Source organism: Phocoena phocoena, chromosome 12, assembly GCF_963924675.1.
Source record: "Phocoena phocoena chromosome 12, mPhoPho1.1, whole genome shotgun sequence".
Classification (NCBI taxonomy): domain Eukaryota; kingdom Metazoa; phylum Chordata; class Mammalia; order Artiodactyla; family Phocoenidae; genus Phocoena; species Phocoena phocoena.
In genome coordinates this window covers 38,232,039-38,252,680 of record NC_089230.1, presented here as the reverse complement: position 1 = coordinate 38,252,680, position 20,642 = coordinate 38,232,039, and the positions used below count along the sequence as shown (strand labels likewise).

At 35.2% G+C, this 20,642-nt stretch overlaps 1 protein-coding gene across 1 annotated transcript in view; it reads right to left on the bottom strand.

Moving 5' to 3' along the window:
• The window catches only part of TRDN (triadin), a 372,809-nt gene that overhangs the window by 60,281 nt on the left and 291,886 nt on the right, over positions 1–20,642 (bottom strand). Inside the window, exons 23-24 of the mRNA XM_065888711.1 lie at positions 17,551–17,601; positions 6,789–6,827 (exon numbers count right to left, since the gene is read on the bottom strand). Coding sequence (XP_065744783.1) covers positions 6,789–6,827; positions 17,551–17,601 — 90 coding nt within the window. The remainder of the gene's footprint in view (positions 1–6,788; positions 6,828–17,550; positions 17,602–20,642) is intronic.

Here is a 20,642-nt window from a genome sequence, read left to right as displayed (position 1 = left end):
AAGGTTAATACATATTTCTCTTGCAGGATCACTATGGTAAATATTAAACAGATATTGAGCTGTATTTATTTTATACTATGATAGATGTAAATTAAATAGAATAACCAGTTGGAACTAAGTTATTTAAAAGATATAGGCCAGAGATACTTTGATGACTGATAGGTGTAAGGGCATCCTGTTTTCTTTCACTAAGTCATTCACCTGTTGTATCAATATCTTAGCCAGCTGGTAAAATAAAAAAGACAGTTTACCCTTGACATACAGGTACTTCAAGCAAAATACGTGGATTTATTCCTTTTAAGCTCAAATGAACACACAGGTACAAGCAATGCCTGTTTGTCTGTGCTGTGTCGCAAGAAAGGAAGGGTTGATTCCTCAGTCATTTCATGGATGACCAAAGTTCAGAAATCACCCAAATGAGACAGTGGATGGACAATGTCAACCAGTGCTTAGTTATTGTGAGGACCTTGCTTCTAGTTAGAAAACAGCCATTCAAAATCACATGTACACTTTGCATTGGCTAAATGTATAGAGAGAAGCTTGATATATTTTTCTTCCCTGGAGATAAGGGCAATCTTAGATGTCTATGAATTGTATAATTTTCTTTCTCAAATTTTAATGTGCATACTAATGACCTTGGAGTCTTGGTAAAAATCCAAATTCTTATTCAGCAGTTATTAATGGGACCTAAGAGTCTATGTATCTAACAAGCAACCAGGTGATGCTGATGCTGTTTTGTGAACCACCCTTGGAATAGCAAGGATATGGAGAGTAGCCTTTTATTTTTTTCTGCTTTCATAGGTCTTGAAGGCACTTTCACATACATTATATCATGTGATTTCACAATAAGTCTGTTAGATTAGCGTGGAATACATTGTTGATGGGAACTCTATTTCATAGGTAAAGAATGAAGGACTCAGAACTTAAGTGATTTGTTGTAAATCACTCCATACCTATTGTCCTAGAGTTCCTCTCTCTAAACCCTCCTGCCTCTGTTGGTCTTTTACATTTAAAAAACTATCTCTGCGTGTGCTATACTGCAAATGCAAGACATGTCAAAAATAGATTTTTTAAAATAATCATTAACCAATGCCTCCCTTTCTATGAGGATAATTTTGTTGATCTGCTGTGGCTATGGTGGCTTTTGAGTGATTTTTTGTCTCCTCTGAGAAGGAAAAGGCTGCACAGCTCACAGCAGAGATAATATAGGAGCTGAGACACAAAGTTAGAAGAAACCCATTCAACAAACATTGCTATCACATGATATGCTAGAGGAAAACATGTGCAAACAGACCAAGGGTGGATAATTCATGTTGTGTGTTTAAAGACAGAGAAAAGGGGTGGGTGGGAAAGTAAGTTGCCAAGAATGGAGGGAGGATAATTCAAAAAGAGTCATGTACCAAAATGTTCATTGCAGCTCTATTTACAATAGCCCAGAGATGGAAACAACCTAAGTGTCCATCATCGGATGAATGGATAAAGAAGATGTGGCACATGTATACAATGGAATATTACTCAGCCATAAAAAGAAACGAAATTGAGCTATTTGTAATGAGGCGGATAGACCTAGAGTCTGTCATACAGAGTGAAGTAAGTCAGAAAGAGAAAGACAAATACCGTATGCTAAAACATATATATGGAATTTAAGAAAAAAAATGTCATGAAGAACCTAGGGGTAAGACAGGAATAAAGACACAGACCTACTAGAGAATGGACTTGAGGATACGGGGAGGGGGAAGGGTAAACTGTGACAAAGCGAGAGAGAGGCATGGACATATATACACTACCAAACGTAAGGTAGATAGCTAGTGGGAAGCAGCCGCATAGCACAGGGAGATCAGCTCGGTGCTTTGTGACCACCTGGAGGGGTGGGATAGGGAGGGTGGGAGGGAGGGAGACCCAAGAGGGAAGAGATATGGGAACATATGTATATGTATAACTGATTCACTTTGTTATAAAGCAGAAACTAACACACCATTGTAAAGCAATTATACTCCAATAAAGATGTAAAAAAAAAAAAAAGAATGGAGGGAAGTTAAACAGGTAAGATGTTTTTGATATGAACCTGACATGAAAGGAAAATATTGAAAAGTCACTGAATAGACGAAAATCCACAGAATTGGTGATCTTTCTAAAATGTCTTTGTGGTGGTGGATTAGACAAATGGAAGCCACATGAAGAAATATGCTGGGGGCCGTATAATGCAGTGGCAATGAACCTAACACTGTGCCCTTACACATACCCAATTAGAAAATGTAACTAGCATAGGCTTCTGGTAGATCTTTGAAGAGGAGATGGAAACAAGATGATTAAGTCATGGGTTTGTGTATTTATTCAGGCAAGAGATGATGAGAACTAGACTAGGGTCTTTTTACCGAGAGAAAAAAAGGAGAGACCAAATTTGGTAAACATATAACTTAGTACGTACTTGGATGCTGGGTTCTGAAAGAGAAGGGAAAGCTGCAAATGACTCGGATGTTTAAGTCAGTGTAACTGAATTCTATTTTTTGGGATAAGAAACAAAAGGAAAAGAGAATGTTAAGGGATATTGAGTTCAATTGTAAAACAAAGTGGTGTCCAGGCAGATTAACAATGTGAAGATTTTGATGAGGCAGTTAGAAATGCAGTTACAGAACTCTGAAGATGTTGTTTATGAATATCAATTTTCTTGATAAATAAGAAAAGTAAATTATTACTTATTACTCATGCAAGTCTTCTTTTGGTTTTAATTACACTACTACTTATAATTAATGTCCATTGCTTCCCAAAAAGAACACTTAGCTATTCTCCAATTACCTAATGAAATGCATGCCCTGTTTGCCATCGTTTTCATTAGGGGGTAAAAAACAAAGAATTTAGAGGCTAATAGTATGCCATGTCAAAAATAACTAATTGCTACAATGTTGCTTCAGTTTTTTGAATTGTATTCATCTTTTGTTGTTGTTGTATTTTTAACTCTGTGGGTTAAATGTTTTCGTTTCTGTCAAAGAAAAAAAAATTTTTTTTTGAGGAGTAAGAGATGACGAACATGGTCAGATATTATCTAGAGGTCAGTGTAATATGAAGCGAGAAAACTATACCCTGGGTTTGGCAACGGACATGTTAGTGGTCACCTTTGCAGAATTGATTTTAGGAGAAAAGATTGCTGGCCAGAAGCGTCCTCATGTACACTCAGCTTTAATTTAATCTATCCTTTCATTGTTTTTACAAAGCTCAGGGGAGAATTTTTTTCTTCCTCATAATTAAGCTAACGTCCTCCACCTATAGTGTGTATCCCAACACTTGTCATATCTGGGGCAGTTGTCTCCAAATTAATATCTCCCTCCGGATTTCATGCTCCTCCTCTCCCTGGAATGCTCCACCCTATCATAAACGTGGAAACGACAAGCCTAGTTCATTGATTCCACCTGCTGGAATACAGTATTTTGTCTTTTTTTTTTTTTTTTTTTTTTTTTTTGCGGTACGCGGGCCTCTCACTGCTGTGGCCTCTCCCATTGCGGAGCACAGGCTCCGGACGCGCAGGCTCAGCGGCCATGGCTCACGGGCCCAGCCGCTCCGCGGCATGTGGAATCTTCCCGGATCGGGGCACGAACCCGTGTCCCCTGCATCGGCAGGTGGACTCTCAACCACTGCGCCACCAGGGAAGCCCTTGTCTCCTTTTAACTGTAAACTCCTGAAAAAAGTAGTTGCTGTTCTGTGTCCACTTATTACTGATAAATTCTCTTATTAATTCCTCTAAGCTTCTTTCTACTTCCACCACTTTACTAAAAATGCTCTCCACTTGGTCACAAAATGACAGAATTTTGTCAAATATAATGGCTGTTTCTCAGTCATCATGCCCCTTGACTTTCCTGAGACACTAAGACTGCTGATTTTTCTACTTTTTCTTGTAAGTGTCCGGGTTTTGGGATACTGATACACTGTGTGTCCCAATCTCTCAGGTAACACACTTTCCTTTTTACCAGTTCTTTTACTTTTCCAAGAAGCTGCCTTTCATTCCCTTCTCTTTTCTCTCTCTGTTTCTGTTTATTGAAGAAATCCTTTTCTCCTTTGGCTTCTAACTCTAAACCTCTAAGCTCATAGATACAAAACCTTGTGTGAGGATTCAGAGTGAATATTCCCGATTTCCTAGTGTCTCTAGGACACCTCTGTCCACACCACCTGCATTTCCTTTGCAACTTCTACATTTCATCACCTTCTTCATCTTTTCGTGCTTGAGACATTAGAGTCACATATAGCTAATGTCATCAGTTTCCAGCCTTTTCCTGTGAAACAGCTTGACAATTACAAAAGCAGTGATACCACAGTACAGAGAGTATGACTGTGATTGTTGTATTCACATAACTGAAAGGGTATATAACAAGATGCTGTTAGTATTCTTCAATGGGTTGCTAGGTCCTGTGATATTTAAAAAAACTTAATTTTTAATAATTCCACACAGAATATTAGTCATGGCTATAAATAATATTTAAAGTAAACAGAATTCACTTCCGTAATGCTGCCTCTCTACCTCTCCCTATCAATTTCTCCCACATTTATAACTCTTAGATTACTATAAAAGTAAGCTTTTACTCATATGGGCAGACGTCATTGCTGCAGTCCTGCCATTTTCTGTTCCTCATGGAACAGAAACAGATTCCAGCCCCTGGAATCTCCTTTGGTCCTTGATCCTCTCCTCACTGTCTCCTGCTTATGCCATGCTCATCCCTGCCTCCGGGTTAACTCCTAAATAGAACTCCCTTTTATTGAATCTGAACCAAATGGCAAACATCAACTGGATTTCTTATAACAACCCTACCAGGTGAGTATTCAATAGACAAAAAAATTAAAACTCAGAAACGTTAAGGAATTTCGGTCACACCCCTAGCAAGTGGCAAAGAGAGTCAAATTCATGTTTTTCTACTATAAAGCTGACTTCTGCCATGCTTTATAATCACCTTCCTGCCTCAGATGCTCTTGCATCTGAGGCAGGAAGGTGATTATAAAGCATGGCAGAAGTCAGCTTATATGCTCTTGCATATTCCTAAAATCCCAGCTTAATCCGTCATCTCCCTGAAGTTTTCACTGATTGACACAGACTACAGGAATGTCCCCTCTCTCTAGACTCCTAGAGCACTCTTCACAAATGTAACTAATTATCTGGTAGCCATCTTTCAATAGTTCATGTCTATGTCCTTGATCATATTCTCTTGGGACAGAAACAATATCTTATCACTTGTTTCTAAACTTTGTATCAACAAGCACAATTCTAGACATATGGCAGTGATATTAATATATGTTGTCAATAAATTGTTAATTGATTATATTTTATAACAAAATAGCCCTTAGTGCTGATTTCTCTTTCCTTTTAGGAAGAGAAAAATAAATATAACATAAAAACAGGCATAATTATTTAATGTCAACCAATAATAGGAAATTTATAGTGCATATATTACTATTTTCCATTATATACCAAAAGTAAAATAAAGCATAAAATACAATGCTATGCTTACAGGAAGGGGTGACATCATGCACCTTTCATCTGGCCAGCGAGTTTTTGCTGACCCCAGTAAGGGTGCTAACAGCAGTAAAGTAATTTATAAACATAGTTTTTCCTTTTCTTCAGATATATCTAAAGTTCAATTATAACTTTAGATGTTAAGACTCAATGTATCATTTTGTCTTTAACATGCATTTTTCTTACTGTTTAAAATTGTTGATTTTTCCATTTATCTTCCAGAGAATGCATACTTTCAGATTTTATAAAGTCACTTAAAATGTTTATTTCATTCACTAAAAATACAAAAACACTTAAACAATCCCCTTTGATATGTTGACAATACTTTTCGTAGAAGTGACAATAATTTGGGTTACTATTTAACCTATACACAGAAGGGTGAAGCAAGAATTACTTAAATGTAGGTTAAAATTTGTGAAAATTAGTATATGCAAATATCTTAACACCAACGATATGAATGCATGTACATAGTATCACTTTCACTATAGGGAGAGATATAGATATAACTTTCTTTTGTGTATGTAGATACAGACATGTAAATATCTTCATATAGATATAAAATATTTGGTATAGGGTTAGCCCTAGAAAGACTGTAATTAATTGGAGTTTTCCTCAGGAATTTTAGTCTTTTTTTTCCCCTGCACTTTATTCTATGATGTTTCTTCTTCTAACTTTTAACACCTGTCTTAAAAGTGACCAGCTAATCTCGTCTTCCTTTCTCGCAGAAACTGTTTGCAGGAAGTCTCTTGTAAAAGTATTCCAATTTTCAAATTAATGGTCAGTAAGGCAATGGATTACTCCTCCAAAGAGTATGTGGATATTTAATTAGCGGGAAAGAAAATAGTTGAATCTTTTATGTTGAACTGTATGAAACTACTGTTTTTGAGGTAAAAGATGTTCGAGTACAGGTGATTCCATAAGGTCCAACCAATTATAAGAATAAGATTTAGGCATTTGTCACAATCTGGCTAAATTCTCTGAAACTGAAATTGTCCCCTTAGCACTTTGTAAACAATGTTCAATTGCCCGGTAGATAAATAAGGAGCAGCATATGTTAACAGTTCCAATGCTTTGACAAATGTATCTGAAATTTGCTAACAGAAAACAGAAGCTATATTAATTTTAGCATACTTTTGTGTATGGCTTATCACAATTAAAATATTTGGAATACACGAGTATTTTTTCAATGTTTTCATCATTTCAAGGCCTTACACAGCCTGATTGTAACACTGGCCTTGTTCATTATAAACAGAATATATACTTCTATGTAAATCTTACAAAGTGTCCTTACCTGCTTTGGACATCTTTTCATCTTTTTTAATTTCAGGTTCTGGGGTGAGACAAACACATACACACACACAAACAAACAAATTGGAAAAAATAAGCATTTAAAAAAATCTGTACTAAATAGAATAGTAGGCAGGTTTAATAGACTTTTCTCATTTGTCCTCAGTTTCACTTATAGTTATATACTTTTATCAGTATACAATGGAATATGTATTTATAGTAAACTATAAAGTAATTTAAGCAAAGGACATTGGTTTAAATTCCAGTTTGCTAAAAAGTTTTATACTAATCAAGTAATTTGGCATTTTGTCTTTAATAAGAGCCCATCTCTTATAATTCATAAATTCTCTAAGTATTGCAAATAAGGTAATTAGCCAAAATGGCTCAGAAAAAAAATGTGTTGTAATTTTTCCTAATTTGACCAATTTAAGCGATTTTCTACTTCTGACTACATACGTTGAATTCATGGAGCTCCACCTGGTGGTTAATTTAATCATTTCAAACTGGTGTAATTATTGTTTTTAGTAGTATTTGTTATTAATTTTATAAAATAAATTGGATTAACTTCAGTATAATAGTATAAACACATTAAAATAAAGTATTGTGCTTTCTTATTTCCTAGGACAATGGCTTTTGTCTAGAAACTCTGCATTCTAACTTAATATCAGTATAGGATAAATACATAGTTTTTTGAGCTATCCAAGTAATACTCGTGACACTACCCCAACAACTGCAATAACTGATACTTTCATGCTCCCCAGTCCTTCCTCTTATTTAAACAATTTTGCCTTGGCCTCATAGTTCTCCTCTCTCGGCATAAAGTCTTGTTTTGATTAACAGAAGGGCTCTGGTACATTACAATTTTTCCTCTCCCTTCAAACAGCAGAAAAAGTGAGCTTGTGGTTGGGATATTACTGAGTACAGACTTTGTGTCAGGGGTAGTGCTAACCAGCTTTATTTGGGTCTTGGCCTAATGCAGTCTATTTCCTAGAGTTACAAGTTTTTATAAAGCTCATTTGCTTAACTGCAGAATTTTATGTAATAGAGAGTTCCATAGCCATTCACACCCTACTTCCCGTACCACTTGAATGCACATCCTGTAAAAAGTGATATCAGCGCTATTATTGCACTTCCACACTCCCTGGCACATATTTCTCTCTTTTTAGTTGACGCATTCACTTAACCGGGTAGGACATACATTATTTTAATATTTTCTATGTGCCTTAATGTGGTATAAAATTTCGTTATATGATTTTTAATTAATTTTTGTTTATTGTCTGTATCCCCTCTTTCGATTTTAAGTTCCATAGGGCAAGAGTTGTGCCTTGTGTACTACTCAAATATCAGCATTTGGTCAAATATCTAACATGTGGTATATGATCAATAAATATTGTTGAATGAATGACTGAACAAAACAAATATAGACAACGAAATATAGAGCAAAAAATATGGAGAAATATGAAATGCTCCCTCCTGTGTATCTGTAGTCCTAGAAAAACTGATTCATGCTTCTAGAGTTAGAGATAAACATTCAGTGTCCTAGGACGGGATCCATAGGCATTTTGCTCCTCATGTAGAGCTGTCTAATTTGAAAGAGTTTTGCTTCTCACTCTACACCTGGTTCTCTCCCCTGTCAATCACATTGCCATGTAATCTTGAAGTGGAATCATTTTAGACTTAATGTTTGTCAAAAGACCTTCTGTAAAAAACTAAAAGTTGTGGGGAATACTTTTATCAGCTATGAGCACAATACAACCAGAACCAACTTCTACCTTGTTCATGAAATTTTATAACCACTCATGATCATTCAGCATGCACGTGGCTGCGGACCCTCTGACGATGTGAGAACTACTGACTTTTGGTGTTACGTAAACAACACTAACATGATAACCACACAAGTTATGAATTCTTGGGAAGCGTGGAAAGGAGCCTCTTGGATCTATACTCTGGCTTTTTTAAGCAAGCTCATTTACTTAGTTTTGTGACCTTGGGCATTACTTAAATCCTCAAGTCTCAATTTTGTCATTGCTGAAATGGAGAAAATAATGTTGTAAAATTGATGTAAGAATTAAGAATGATGTGTGGAAAAAGCTTACTTATTTTAAAATTATGCTCATGAACTTAAATTACATGATCTCTCAAGGTAATTTTCTTTTGTTCTTACAGAACGGGAAATTCACCGTTGAATATGCAAAGCAGGAATTGATAGGTGAGGATTTCTAAGGTGGACATCTCTTTTATTAGCCTACTTGGTCACTAAGAACTTGGTGCCCTCGTTTTGTAGACAGCATTTCTACTGAGGTGTGTCTTTAATTTTTGAGTCACGTATGGATGCCTGTTCTTAGTCCTATAAAAATGACAAAAAAAAAATATATATAGACATATTTCATGTATATATGTATATATAGTCAAATAACAACAATATATATATGTCTATATATATATATATATTTTTTTAAGTTTAGTCAAAAGTCTTCATTGAGAAGTTTCAGGAAACTAAGGGCAGTATTTGATGCTGAAGACTGAGATCTGGAAGCCGGGAAAAGAGAACGGGAACTTTTATTTTCACCCCGTCTATACTGCTAAATATTTTTAACCATTGATTATTATTGGTTTCCATAAACATTTTTCACTTGAGCCCTTCTTTCTGGGCTCAACTCACAAGCACTGCAGAAACATAGAATCAAGCAATCCCCAAGATGAGTGTTTGAAGCAGACAGCCTGCCATTTCATATGCAGCACTGACTTTTCCAGGCAGTTGATTTCACTTATGAAATGTTAATTGCTGGTGGGTCTGGGGAGGAGAGCTTCATTAATGATTTTTCAGTGTCATCAACACTGTGTTCTCAAGTAAAGCAGGCCAACCAAAACTTCAACATGCATGTGCTTGATTTAGAGAAGGGCAGCAGTGGGGATCAACTTTGTTTAGGAGTCTCTGTTCTGTCTTTATAAATTGAAAAGAAAGAAATTTATGCAATATATAAATCCCAAGAATGTGCATTCTTTTAAGAATATCTCCACTTTAAATACTTTGCAAGTTAGAAGCTGAATGCCACTGATTTTTCTTTTCCCAATCTTTTTTGTTATCATTATCAAATTGCTTCTTCAGCACATAGAAGCCTTATATGTGTAATAAAATATAATAATTCTTGGGCTTCCCTGGTGGCGCAGTGGTTGAGAGTCCGCCTGCCGATGCAGGGGACTCGGGTTCGTGCCCTGGTCCGGGAGGATCCCACATGCCGCGGAACAGCTGGGCTCATGAGCCATGGCCGCTGAGCCTGCGCGTGCGGAGCCTGTGCTCCGCAACAGGAGAGGCCACAACAGTGAGAGGCCCGCGTATTGCAAAAAAAAAAAAAAAAAAAAAAAAAAAATATATATAATAATTCTTGGTTTTGCAACTAATGATGTTTTGTATTTTATATATGGTACTAAGTAAGTGTATTATATGCATTATCTATAATTTATTTACATAATGTTAAATATTCATTGTTATTAGCTCTCTAACCCCAGTAGAATACAAATTTCATGAGTCCTGGGGTGAATTTTCATTTTCTCTGCTGTATGATAGTGTCTATATCAGTGCTCTGCACAGACTAGGGATCAATAAATATCTGTTGCACAAAATTTGTGCAACAGAATGAACAATTATATAATCCTCATTTACCAGTTCTATGAACTAAATACTATTATTACACCCACTTTACAGATAATAATACTGAGGCTTAATACTTGTCTAAGTATGTACTCCCTAGTAAGTGGAAAAACTGGTCTTTGAATATTGATTTATTCCAACTCCAAAGCCTTAAACACTTGTACGCACACTGCTATAACTACTGTTGATACAGACAGAATGAAAGTTTTAAAGTATTTCATGCATAAAAACTACACAGTAAGCCACGTGCTACATCTTATAGGTACAGTCATTAAGATTGTAATTAGCATGAACGATAAAGCCACTGAGGTTTCTATTTTTTTCCAGCCAGTCATTAAATCATGAATCGTATAAACAGTTTCCTAAATTAAGCTGGTTAAACTAGGTAAATATACTGAACATGGATAGAAAATTGATAGCTATCTCACTCACTGCTGGAGTAGTATTCAATATTTAGTGGCGTGGGAAGATTTTACATTTAAAAGCAGGTGACCAAACCTATTTATATAAAATATACCAAGGAACTTCAGCATTGTTTTCCCTAAGCAATTGTATGTGAGTTCTGGTCTGAGGGAATCTGGAAAGCCTGCTGGCAAAGGAGGCAGGTCATATTGCCAGACATGACTCTCAAATCTACCTCAGGTGGCTGTGTGACCTGGGCAATTCACTTCCAGTGCTTCAATTTTCACATTAATAAAAAAAAAGGATTGCTGTGAAAATGAAGTTGAACACTACGTGTGAAGCACTGAGCATCAGACACAAAGCCAACAGTGTATGTTAGTCTCTTTACTGATATTTGAAATGATTTTTCTTATATTTTTCTACCAAGATGTTCAATAAAATATATTTAAATATAAATATATTTAAATAAAGCAATTAAAGTTGTATTAAATGAAGTAACATTCATAAATTTATTCTAAACCCATGATTTTTATATCATTTGAGTAATCATTTGCATTTTTTGATGAAAATCCACTACTATTATAATTACATACATATATACATTTACACTTTACTGTGTCCTCATTGTATTATTTAACAACAAATGGTTTGCAAAACTCACACACACACACACACACACACACACACACACACACTTTCACATTTTGTTCTCTGCCTGAGGCTTTATTGGATGGGGTAGAGCACTACTGTCACTCCAATCAGCTTGCTACACAATTTGGGATTTGGAAGAACCATCAGGGAACACATGTTTCTTCTTAACTATGTCTTAAGAGAAAGTGTTTTGCAAATAAGAGGTCTGTTTTAATAGGTAGCATTTGATTTCATCTGCTGTGGACACATTATTTTGTGACACAGGTAAACACAACTGTGAGAAAGACAAGCTTATCTTTCAGTTTGATTTGAAATGTCTTCAGTTCACAGCTTTCCAAAAGACAAAACTGTCCTGAGTTTGGATGAAGTTACACAGAGAACCAACACCCGACAGCCTCTACCCCACAACTTTTCATCTTATCTCTGCCTACATTTCTTTCCTTCAATATTCCATGGACTGTTTAATATTTTCCTTCCTCTTATTGAACCATGTTCATATGTTTATGAAACCTCATGCATTCTCTATGCTCCTATTTTTTCTGCTTGAGTTTCTAAATCGGTGTTATCTTTGGTTGTAAACTGAGGAATCCTTTCATGCATAATAGAGGGGCAAGGTGATGATGTTCTCAAGTAATTGCCCAATTTCATCCAAAGCAAGAGATCATTTTTTGCACTGCAGCTGGAGAAAAACAGACAGACACAAACCAAATGAACAAAAAAATCCCTCAGTTTAAAATTTATTTTCCTATTTAAAAACCAAATGGTCTAATGTGAGGCATCTAAAACACTCTAAATTTTAATTTTCTCACCTTCTGAAATGGGAGAAATGACACTTAGCTGATGTATCTGTGGCTGAGATTAGACTGAATAACTGAATAAATATCTCCTGAGCGCTCATGTACTAATACCTATATCATAGATATCCATTGATTGGATGAAGACTTTGGTTTGCTTTGTCTAAGTCACCACTGGAGGCCACTTCACTTTTACTCTTTCCCAGCTCTCCTTCCCAAGTACTGTGAGATCTTTGAGGACAGGGATTTTGTCTTGTTCATCTTTGGAGCCTCAGTGACTAAGATATCCCCAGAATATTATACTAACACTCAAAAATTGTTATTGACAAAAAACAATTTAAGATGTGGTTTCAAAATGCCAAGAAAATCAAATTTGTAAGTTTCAGTTTTAGATGATTTAGACCAAACTATAAAGTGGAATCCCTGTCCCATTAACTAAAACCTTACATGGGTGGAAAAGTCATTTAGAATGGACCCACCAGATACACAACATTGGTGTACATTATCCTCAGATAATTATCTGGTAATTTCACACCCGTTCTCTCTTTGTGTTTATATCTGTGTCTGTCTGTCTCTCTCTCACCTCTTATTCCCTTTAGGTCAACAAGAAAAGCAATTATGCTTTATAAGCTTCTATAGGTATACTTTTAAAATAGCTGTAGTTCGCAATACAAACACTAATGCATGACTCAATGCTTTATGACTAAGTCCTGATTCTGCAACCCTTCCTTGGCAAGATTCCCATAGGACTTTGATGCTCACAAAGAAAGTTTGCTGAGTGGACAGTAAAAACACAAAATGAGCCAGAGGGCATTCTCTCTTTGCAGCACAGAATAAATGCATACATATTCTGTGCCTCATTCTGTCATCATTTCATTTTCGTGATCCTTTGTCTTTTGTATATGCTAAATACAATGCCCCACATTCCTGATAGTGTCACTCTGTCTTTATCTAATCTTTCTTTTATGCCTTGCTATGTGTGCCTCATTATTCTGTCCTTCCCTGAAGCTTCCCAACATGAAGAGTCTGCACTGAAAGAAGTAAGAAATAATTGGAGGAGGCTGAACATATTGTAGGTCACACAGAGAATAGTCAGTCAGAACAAGGTCCTGTGATGTTATTTGAAGATGGCAGGAGAGCTGGTTGGATATATTTCAGGTAATGAACCAGTTGACTTTACAGCATTCAAATGGTTCAAAAAGTTGTGCAAAAATCACTTGCCAAGGTAAATAAGCAGACATTCTTTGTTTTTTTCCCTTATCGAGAGAGTCACCTTTTCCTACTTATGTTTCTGAGCACCAGAATTCATTTTCTTGAACTTGAAGTGAGAATAATCAATTACGTGAATAAAAGGTCAGAGGTCATAGGTATGGCTCATCCTCCAACTGGTTAAATATATAAAAATAATAGATGACCTTATATGAAAAACTTTTTAAATTTAAAGATTTAAACATTTAAATCTTTTTAAAATGGAACAAGAAAAATAAAATAACAATTTTATTTAAATTTACTTAAACTAATTATTTATTTAATAAATAAAATACTATGACATTTTTAAAAATTTCCCCTGAAGGAGAGAAGCACATTAGAATATTTGCATAATGTGGCTTGGAGTGACAAGAAAAATGAACCTGCAGAGTGAAAGTGAGTCATCCTCTTGAGGGCGTAAATGGAGAGAATACCAAGGAAGGAATATTGGGGCTTTACATTTATAATTATCCATATATTTTACATACATATAGTTGCACATGTATTACTGCTGTACATTAACTTTTTGGATGAAGGAAATAAAATCCACAGTACTTGGATACATTAATTTTGGAAAGCCAATTATTAAGAGAAAATTCTGGCAGTCTCAACTACTTTTCTTTCCAAAATGTAACCCCTTTCCATTCATTCTATCAACTTGGCATTTTGGCCTGATGGGCACAACCGGAAAAGTGTTAGACTGTCAGTTGCTACTTAGAGTAAAAGTGCTACTATTACTGGTATAATTTTTATTTAGACAATTCTTCAGGAAAAGAATTGTCAATAATTCTTCTTCAAATGTTTGGTAGAATTCACCATGAAGCCTTCTGGTCCTGGACTTTCTTTATTAGGAGGTTTTCGATTATGTTCTTACTTGTTATTAGTCTGTTCAAATTTCCTGTTTCTTCATGATTCAGTCTTGGCTATCATATGTTCTAGATATTTATTCAGATTTTCTAGGTTGTCCAATTTGTTGGCATATAAACATTTGTAGTAGTCTTTTATGATCCTTTTTTTATTTCTGTAGCACCAGTTATAATGCCTCCTCTTTCAACTCTGATTTTATTTATTTGGCTCTTCACTCTTTTTTTTTTAATCTAACCAAAGTTTTATCATTTTTGTCTATTTTTTCAAAAGACAACTCGGTTTTGTTGATTTTTCTATTCTCTATTTTGTTTAAATCTGCACTAATCTTTATTATTTCCTTCCTTCTAACTTTGGGCTTAGTTTGTTCTTTTTTTCTCTAGTTCCTTGGAGTATGAAGTTAGGCTGTTTATTTGAAATCTTTCATCTTCTTTTTTAATGTAGATATTTATTACTATGAAATTCTCTCTTAGAACTGCTTTTGCTGCATTCCGTAAGTTTTGGTATGTTGTGTTTTCATTTGCATTTGTCTAAAGATATTTTCTAATTTCCTTTTAATTTCTTCTTTGACCTATTGGATTTTCAAGAATATGTTGTTCAATTTCTATGTATTTGTGAATTTTATCATTTAAGTGTGCATGATGTTATCACTCTGTTTGATGCTCTTTGACTGGATATTAAATAAAGACTTTTAAGACTCCCTCTGTTTACTAAAAGAAGATATGCTAAACTTTTAATCTAACAAGACTTCTGTTAAAATTAATTTCTTTTTTAGTAAGAAGTTTTTGAATTGTAGCTCTCCTGATATATGTGAGATGACAGTGACCCCCTTTAAGGAAAGAAAGCCTAATGTGACACCACCTCTCAGAGATGAAAGTGAAAGTCTGCATGTCATGTTAACACTTTCTGTCAAAATGTCCTAGGACTGTCATTTACACTCAGCACCACAGGCCTGAATTTTGGTTGTTCGGTGGAAAACAAATGATGAAATTCAATGCATAAAATTGCAAAGCACTAATAATATTCCAGCACATTACTAAGAGAGATCATTGTTGCTTTAAATGGTAAAAGAAAAACATTAAATATACTCAAGTGGTCATTTGAAACCTATAGTGAAGTAGAAAATTCAATATTAATGAAATGAGAATATAACTTTAAAAAATGCATCTTTTCCACATGCTGCCTTCCCCACCACCATTATCTGTGGCCACACACTGGCTGGTGCTACACTGACCATGTGGAATGGGATGATGAAAAAAACAATACCTGGAAGGACGAAAGAAGAGAGAGGAAACTCTTAAGTAGATATTTCCAGTGTTCAAAGACTCAAATTATCATCACGTGTTTTTAGTGGAAACCTAAATTGTTTTTCATTCATATATACATTCCACACACATTTCTACTGGGGAAAATTTTGCACTGCACTTCCTAATAAAAATGTGGAAATTTATAATATTCCTGTCTGTTCCTCATTTTTGATATTTCTATCTTAGTTTGGCAAAAGAATTGTAACATCATTGAATGATTGAATTACTTGATGGCATCAAATCTTTTCAATTTAGATATTTATATAAATGTCCCTTGCAATCAACAGTCAGATCATGTTGAAGAAATCTACAGTTCTTTTAAAGAAATAAATCAGTTTAGCTAAATCCAAAGGAATGTCATTAGTCTTCACAATTAATTCATTCTTCAAATAATACAATGTAACAACATTTTGCTGCCTATTGAACATTTAACACAACCGTAAACATTCTCTTGCAAGCAACATATCCTAATTTACATATTATGCCTGAAAAACATAAAATTGTATATAGCACCAAAATAACTACTACCTGGGTGACAATAAAAATAAAGTTTTGGATATAATGATATTTTTCTGAAGTGAAACATAAATGCCTTAATAGGTTTGGAGTCCATGTTGCTTGAAATACTTTCTTAAAAAAATTAAGTACATACATGGCTGAGAAAAAAATCATGCCATGCTCTCATGTTTCACTAAATAACAATTTTGTTTAATTTAAATTTAATTGCAAAGTTAGAAAAATATGACTTTAGGGTATTTTTTTTATACATTGCTACACTGACTAATGGAGCTTCTCCTTGAGTCCTTCATTGCTCTCACTGAGTCTCCTGTCAGCTTTCCCCTCCTACTACTCTCCCACATCTCCTCCAACTCCAGCGCATGCTTATAAAAGTTCACCCAAAAGTTTTTTTCCTCTTTAATAAAAAATTCCAGTAAATTGGAATTTTTACCACTAAGTCCCTGTATATTTGTCAATAGTTCACGTAGATCTTCTCTTCTGGGTAAATGTAGAAACAGGCTCTATTTGAACATTCAACATAGCAGGTATACTTCATGGTTTTACTGGTTCACTAATATGTTCATTTTGACAACAAGAAATATTAGACAGTTTGGAGAACGACACCATACCCACAGAATGTCTTGGGATAATTAGCAACTAAATGTATTACATCGGACTTAACATATTTACTTATGTTTTAGGGAACATAACTTGTTGCATGGCATATCAGAATCCACATTCCTCTGAGCCTAGTATAGTAGGAAGGCCAGAGGTGCAATAAGAAGCACTTGAGCAAGATCACAGTGCTTGATTTGGAGATCAGCGTTCTCAGGCTGGCTCTGGGGCAAATTACAATAAGAAAAGTTTCTTGACTATTTCAGTTTTATTTACCTACAAGATGATGGTTTTGGACTATAGTTTATTGCTAAGTTACTCTTAGCTATAAAATTTGTTAGGGTTTTACTGTATCTGAACTTACAGAATGGCAAGCTATCACTGAGAAATTTAAAGTATTTTTTTGTATCTTAAATCTTTGGTTTCCCATGGCTATTCCTAATAGGATCTACCCTGGGATATTTACAAAATGTAGATTTTCCACTAGACTCATGGAATCAGAATAGCATAGGCATTTTTCAAAGCTTTCTTAGTATTTCTGACACGGCCACTCTTTCCTTTGTTGTTTGTTTCATAGTACAATTTAGAATTTTTCCTTTGCTCAAAAACAGAGGAGGGCATATAAAAATTAGAGTTTTGAGAATATGAAAAATAATGATATACTACTTTATTTCAAATAACTGAATATGCAATAGGCAGATCAATGTGTTTTCACATTTCATTATAGAGTAATACCTTTTTCCTTTAGGGAAGCTGGAACCTTCACTTCTTTTCCCTTAATAGGCTCTGGAAAGAAACATTGAACATTTATTTGAAACCAGTATCAAAAGATGTAAGACACATACAATGGAGTCAATGAGCTAGCGGTAAGGTGAACCGGATGGAAATGATATGATGTTTTCTTTCAAAAATAATTTTAATCATAGACAAAGAAACAACAGTATAGAGTACAACGAGCTGTTCTCTAATCACTTCTATTTAAAATAAATGTAAATTGTTGAATGAGGTACAATCTATTTGTTCATTTAAGGGGACGTGTATTTGCATGAATAGGAACTTGCTTTATCTGTAATTTTAAAAAACACATGACTTCAGCATCTAGAAGTCTTCCAAAACTGTTATAATCAGCACTAACTTAGTTTATTTCTTTCAGGCTATGTTTTTTCAAAAAAATAAACAATCAAATGGAAAACTCTGCATATATCATGTAAATGTGGTGTTTTAGTCATCAGACTCAAGTCAAACAAATTTCAAGAATAAGATTTAAAATAAATTTTGAGACAGTTTCATCTGTGAACTCCCAATGTCTTAAACATGTGGTCCTTAGTTAAAGCAAATCAAGTAAAACCTCATTTATCCTACCAGGTTCAAATACAAAATGACTCTAATCATACCATGCCTTCCAGACATACATGTGGGTCTGGAAGACATGATAAATATGATAAGTTTATCATATTTATGATAAATTTGATAAAATATATGATGAAATATAAAATATATTTTTAACCTATTAAAAATAAAAGCTAAAACCAGTTTTCTGCCTTTTCTGCAACATTAAATCTCAGTATCTATTTTACTGACAAAAATGATTAATAATGCAGTGAGAAAGGAAGCAAAGAAAGAAATCTATCCTTCCAGCCCTTTTTTCTATTCTCATCTGAGGTTTGGGGTGGAAGGCAAAATATACGGTGGTGGTGCTTGTGAATGGACATGCCACTCCAAGCAACCGCTTAGAATCCACTGAGTTCGGGTGGATTTGGATTGTGTCAAGAATGTATTCTGGTGTTCCACTGAAAATGTTGTGTCCCTCAGAGCAAGATTCTCTTGATAGATAAACTGAGCCTTAAGTATCCATAGGCTTGTAGACTTTTTAAAAGTGGCTTTGGTGGCAAAGGAGTGTCCCTGTTGCTATTTATTAAGAATAAATAAGATCAATTTTTTCTGTGTATTTCAGCATGTGAAGATGAAATCAAGAACTATGAATTGAATAGACACACAGAGAAGCTTCATTAACTTTTTTTTTTTCAGGCTGACAGGGGTAATTTACTGCTTTGCATTGGCTAAACCAAAAGAATTAATGTATCGTGAAATGAGAAGTGGTGGTGGGGACAGATTCCTGGTGGGGTGGGAGAGCACAACGCCTGGAACTTCACATTTCAAGATTCAGCATGTTGATTTAAATGGGTGTCTGTACATGACTGTGTGAGATTAAAGTAGTTATAAAGAACAAGACCTAAAGAGAGGGCCTGTAGACTGCTTCGATTTTGGTGGAGAAAGAAGGAAGGGGTGGAAAAACAGATATACTTTTATAGGGTATATGAAGGTTGTAAACCCAGCACCTTAAATTTGAAGGAAGTCCTCAGAAAATAGAAATAATTTTTATTTCCTAGTTTGCTAATAGGAAGATACCTTTGCTCCCAGGCTGGGTCATCTCCTGCACCAACTTTCCTGCATCTCATTTCTTCTCAGTGTCCTTTTAACTTCAAGGGTTTTGACCTGATTTAAGAAGTCCACAGACTGGTCTGAGTGTCCCTAACTACCCAGGGATACCAAATATGACCAAAAATGTGGAGACAGTGTTATATGGGAATTCTGCACTTCTGTATTAGTAAGGATTGAAACATCGTTGATTTAGGTCAGCTATTAAGGCATTTTTCAATGCATCTATCTTGTTTGTCAGGAGCAAAGCACTGGAGAGCACATTTTTTGTGTGTGTTGTTTTTACAAATATGGTAGTTTCTTTGCATTTGACCAACAGCCTACAGGGAGGCTTATGAATCTTGATTATCAGGATCTAGAATATGTTTAAAGGTGCTGGGATATTTCTTGGAACTCCCAAAATAATCTGGTAGGAGGTTGTAATGGAGAAAATATTTACAAAGAAATAGGCAGATCATTTCAGGTTTTACACTACTCCCAGACACAAAGGCAATAATGAACTAGGGTGAGTGTTCGTGATGAATAAATCACTGGGGATCGGTTTCAAAGTCATCAGCCAACTTACCCTATTCTTAGCTCTAGCTTTTGTTTGATGAGTGGGAATGGCCAAGAAAAAGTATGGTGAAGACAAAGAGAAGCTAGGGGAATCATCAGGTACATGGTCCTGAGCATCAGAATATGAAAGAAGATAAGCTCTGCTCTGAATTCTCTGGCACTAGATCCAAACATATGCAAGCCTGAGTCACAAAGCTAGTCAATAATTCTAATGTCCATCATATTATGCCGATGCCAGAGGAACCTAAGGGTGCTACCATTGCATTCTCAATAGAAGGTAATTAGTTAACCTCCTTGTTGCCTGGTTATGATTTGGTTTGCAGTTTCTTGGACCATGGGTGAATCTTGCAACCTCAGATAAGTCAGACTTAATAAGAAGCAAGTAGCGAGAGGATAGTGGTGGATGCCAGAAGGAATATAACCAATAATAGGGCTAACTAATAGGGTTGTCTGGTTTCTGGATGGTCAGGGCTGCATAAGCAGGGCTCTGCCCTCTTGAGTGTGTACAGAGGGCTTACGTGAGTCCACAAGTCCAGGAAAGTCAGTAGCTGAGTCAGCAGCAAAAGGCAACAAGATGTGTCTTTCTCTTGCTCTTTGACTTTGGAATAATCATCCCTAGCCCTCTCTATACCTCCTTAAATAAAGACACAAGCTGAATGATGTTTCTTTAAATGTCTAATTTACTCATGGTTATCACATCCCCAGTAAATACAGCCCCAAAGGATTTCCGTGTAATAATTCTGATTTTCGAAATGTAGCATTGCTTCAGTATGGGTTCTAATATATGGGTTCTAATATATACATGGGTTTTAATATATACATATGTATGTAAT